The 4,480-nt window shown below is 38.8% G+C and overlaps 1 protein-coding gene across 1 annotated transcript in view; it reads right to left on the bottom strand.

Annotated features, from left to right (window-relative positions):
- Positions 1–4,274, bottom strand: part of DCP1B (decapping mRNA 1B) — a gene marked incomplete at its 5' end in the record, with an annotated part of 42,286 nt that extends 38,012 nt beyond the window's left edge. The window contains 2 exons of the mRNA XM_010133399.1: positions 1,652–1,779; positions 4,234–4,274. Of these exons, the coding sequence (XP_010131701.1) occupies positions 1,652–1,779; positions 4,234–4,274 (169 nt within the window). The remainder of the gene's footprint in view (positions 1–1,651; positions 1,780–4,233) is intronic.
- Positions 4,275–4,480: the final 206 nt, after the last annotated feature.

Genomic DNA, 4,480 nt, shown 5'->3' with positions numbered 1-4,480 from the left:
GCAGCAGCAACTACCCAGAACTGTTGCCTCGACAGAGGACCCAGAAAAGAAGTCTTCTGCATTTTGCTGTTGTGCAATTAGCCAAAAAGACCCAGACAAGTTACTTGAACATAGGCCCACTGCTCAGAAGCACATTTGTGCTTATTTTTGAGACCCCAGAAATATATAATTGTGACATTTCTTGGTGAACAAATGGCTTACACCCCCCAAAACTCCAGGTTTTCTCCCGATAAAAAAATCAAATGAATCACAACTTATTTGTAGTAATGAGACTAAGGACTGTCTCACTTCATGTCAGCAGAGACTTATGACAACTGCTAATTACTCTTTATACCAATTGTCTCAACAAAAGAAGAATTAATAGATCAGTTTTCAAAAGCTAGGTATTAGTGTATACATACATAAAATCCCAATGGAATTTCAAAATGAGATAAAAAGAACGATGTATACATAGGAAAGACTCTTCAAAATCAGATGGAATAAAAGGTCTCATGGTACTTAAAATCCTACTGTCTGGACTAGTCTAGGATAGCCTGGAGATGTCTGCATTTCTTTTCGGTTTCTTTGGGAATTTCAGTTCTTTGTCAGACTATTATTTTCAAAAATAGAAGTTTCATTTAGGTTACTCAAAATATTATTTCTCTATTGTTTCTACCACATAGTGTGTGTGAACAACAGGATGCCCTCTTGATATACTTTCCAACTCCAAATTACTTTATGAAATAAAAAGGTCTAGCAGATTATCAAACTGGGCTGCTTTATATGCCATGAATTTCCTATGCTTTTACTTCATCCAGAGGGAACACTTCTGCATCACAGTTTACATAAAACATTTTTGCAGTCTGCTTTTATGCATCAAGCACAAAATATAGATCATACTACAGCTCCGCTTCCAAGTACAGATATAAACTGTGTATTTATAACTGCTCATTCTCATATAATTGCACACTGTAACAGTCTGTATGTATATCTATCTGCATGTACAGCTTTCTCACGTCTTCCACTTATTTCTGAATTTGCCTGACACTTGCTAATTCTCATATAAAAAAAAACTAATGCAAGATGAACACAGAGCTCAAAGTAATAACCGTCTTTCATCAGGGTTTAAATTACGCTCTACACTATGTTGTCAAGAGGTACACCTAACAGTTGAGAAGTATCCTGCCTTCCAACCTGCTATAAGGATGGTATTTTGGAGGTGGAGCAGAAAACAGGGTTTGAACTGGCTGCATTTGTCTATTTTTATGCAGAAATCAAAGACTACAAATATTATTTCAACCCTCAGTATATCTGCTTTATGGTGAAACTTCCCAGCTTTGGAATACACTCAGAACACACAATACCTCTGAGTCTCTATGCCCACCGCATATACATGACCATAAAATTCTATTATTTGCCAGTTAAACGAAGAGATTACTGTTAAGCACATTCTAGTACTTTCCTTAGAAGAGTGGAATTTCTAGGAAGCACTGAGCAACTCTTCTCTCTCAGTATGTCAAAAAGCCAAAGGTATTCCTTCAATTTTAACTGTTAACCAGCTAGTCTCAGCCCTTGAAAACTGCAGTCTAATCACTGAGACTGCCTTAACCACGAACAGACTCTGAAGAGGTGCTGGCTTCTTCAGAATTAACCCAGGATATCGCATACTTACATCTGGCATTTCTGTACAGTAGAAAAGGGTCCTGCAGCTGGAAATCGAGGTCTTTAGTAATAGGTTCTGTTCGATTTTCCATGCTCAGTCTGTTCATAATTGTGAAACCATGCCTAGGAGAAGCCGATCTGAAAATTATCAAGTAGAAATCACATCAAGTCAAGAAAAAAAAGACATTATTAGAATTTCTTTGCTGTATAGTTCTCTAAAATTTTTTTGCTTTTTTTTCTTATTATTTCTAAGAGATATTACAAAAATCTAATTTTATTGCCAAGGAAATAACAGTTGACTCTTGCAGTGTTTCATGCTTTTTTCAATTTTTTTAATTATGTCAAACCCCTACATTATGTATGAGAAATAACAGAAGCACCATTGGTCTCACAATAGCTACAGAGAATATGCCACATCTGTGATACTACCACTTGAGGTCCAATGATTTAGTCACAGCATAATCATATCTGCATGCCCAGTTTTAACTTCAAGTTATAACATCTACAACTTCTGAACGGACAACAGACAACAAAACGCCTTTGTGTCCCAGACCATCAGCATCTTGTTATCCAACTATCTACACTATAATTTCTCAGTGGAGCAGACTGCAGATGGTAGCAGTCCTCCCAGATAGGATTTTCCATACCATCTAAAGCATAAGAACAAAAGTGAGGGTAGTGAGACACTGGAAGAGGTTGTCCGGAGCAGCTATGGACGGCCCATCATTGGAAGTGTTCAAGCTCGTGCTGGACAAAGCTTTAAGCAACCTTATGTAGTGAAAGATGTCCCTGCCCATGGCAGGGGTGTTGAACTAGATGATCTTTAAAGGTCCTTTCCAACCCAAACCATTCAATGATTCTATGACTCTAAATGATTAGGCTCATTCATGGGGGGTTACAATTCAAGTCACCTAGATAATTTCTATGAATGTGAGCTGTTAAACCTAACATGATCCTGACAGGAGACACTGGTTTCAAAGCAAGTATGACAATAAAGGAAAAGATGATGGCTAAACATTGGGAAATGCGCATCTCTGATAATTGCTGGTGGGTGGATTTCTCTATGAAATCCAAAGCACAGGAACCTGCATTACAGGATTGGAGTCAACAGAAAATTAAACAGAAGTGGAAACCTTAACAGCAATCCTTGTTTACAACAGGCAGTACTTCACTTAAAACAAACTAACAAACAAACAAACCACAAAAAGTCTACTTTCACTGGTGTTAACCCAGTTGGAAGCCTGATTTTTTTACTGTTCCTCAAAATTTGCAAAGACGGTCCCATTACTTTACATTGTCAGAAAAGTAGTGAGAAGCAACAAAAGGCAACAACCACCTATGGTCTGTCGGCAATGTTTCTTCCATAAGACACTATGAATTTGTTCAAAGCCACAGGAAATTCAAGTTAAAATTGATGGGGAGGGCAACGCAGGATGTTACTCACAGCCCGCAAACTGTTACATACTGTCGCCTATAGGGCTGCCAGGGCAGCAATCTCTGCTGTGAACAGAAACTTCCTCAGCCAACAAAAAGAACAGTGAAGGATCACAGACGCTACAAGTGCCAGGTTACATGTTGTCAGTTCTGGAGTTCAAAAACCAACATACCAGAGAAATACTACTTCCGTTTTCCAGTACACAACTAGCCCCTTCCACCTACTGCTAGCACATCTAAGGGGCAGTTCTTTCCTCTTGTAGAGATAACTACAATGGCATCTTAACTCCACTTACCTCAAAGCAGCTTAGAAAATTTACTCATGACAATTTCCACTGCTGGTACTAAAGAGCTCAGAAGATTAAGACCAGCATTCCCACTCCACACAAAGCTCACAGTCTCTTGGGCCTCTCTGTCACTTTACACATACTTCTCTCACCTTCTCAAAGCAACCTCTTGCTTTCTCAGTTCTCCTACCAGATCGTCATCAACATAAATGTTGAAGAAGAAAGTTTTCTGCTTTTGTGTCCCATCCCAGCAGCTACTACAAGATCTACTTACTGTAGTATTTTTTTATTTTAACAACAGTCACGGGGAAATGCTGGGGCACTAACTTGGAAACCCAAACATAGGGCAAGCTTCACAACTTGCTAGAATAAATGATGTAACCAATGTTTTGAAAAGCCGCAACCAGAGCTGCTGCTAAAAGAAAGCATTAAAACCATACAAAATGTTGGATGAAATATGCATGAAAAACGAATGATCAGGCACAAGTAATTCATGAAAGTCCCCGAAGTAGCTAACACAGTACTTCCTAAGTTCTGCCATTCGGTTACTTTAAGAAATATCATTATTTATTTCATTGTTTTTTTGTTCAGATGCTTTTTAAACTGCAAATGCTGCATCCTATTTAAAACATAACAGTTTTCTATGGTTTACCCACAGTGAGATTTAAATCACATTTGAAAGTCTTATCCAAATACAAGGTGATGTCTCTTTCCCAGTGTTTTCTTCCTTGCCTTTGCTTCTGCCAATTTCAGTTCCTTTTCACCCTTGAACAAGGAGGAGCATTTTACTTTGCTCAGCCGTGCTCCACCCCAGCTAGCTTCTCCACATCCACAGGTTTCATCTGTAGACATTAAAACTTTACATCCTCACCTTGTGTAAACAAACAGCGTTCCCTCTACGTCAGTCTTCTCCTGAAGAAAAGTTAAGAAAGTTGTAATCAGGGCAGCGTTTCGCTAGCCATCAGTGAGACCCCCTTTATCTTTGTTTCACCAATACCGTCAGTTATATCTCCCTTACCTAAGCCATGAAAAAATAACTAAACTCAATGTCATCAGCTGGTGGTGAGAGATTACAGCTAGTGGTGAGAGATTACAGCTAGCACAGGTCACCAGGCAGC

The sequence above is a fragment of the Buceros rhinoceros genome, unplaced genomic scaffold (genome assembly GCF_000710305.1).
Source record: "Buceros rhinoceros silvestris isolate BGI_N320 unplaced genomic scaffold, ASM71030v1 scaffold19103, whole genome shotgun sequence".
NCBI lineage: Eukaryota > Metazoa > Chordata > Aves > Bucerotiformes > Bucerotidae > Buceros > Buceros rhinoceros.
The sequence above is the reverse complement of the archived record's forward strand: the minus strand, read 5'-3'. Positions and strand labels throughout refer to the sequence as shown.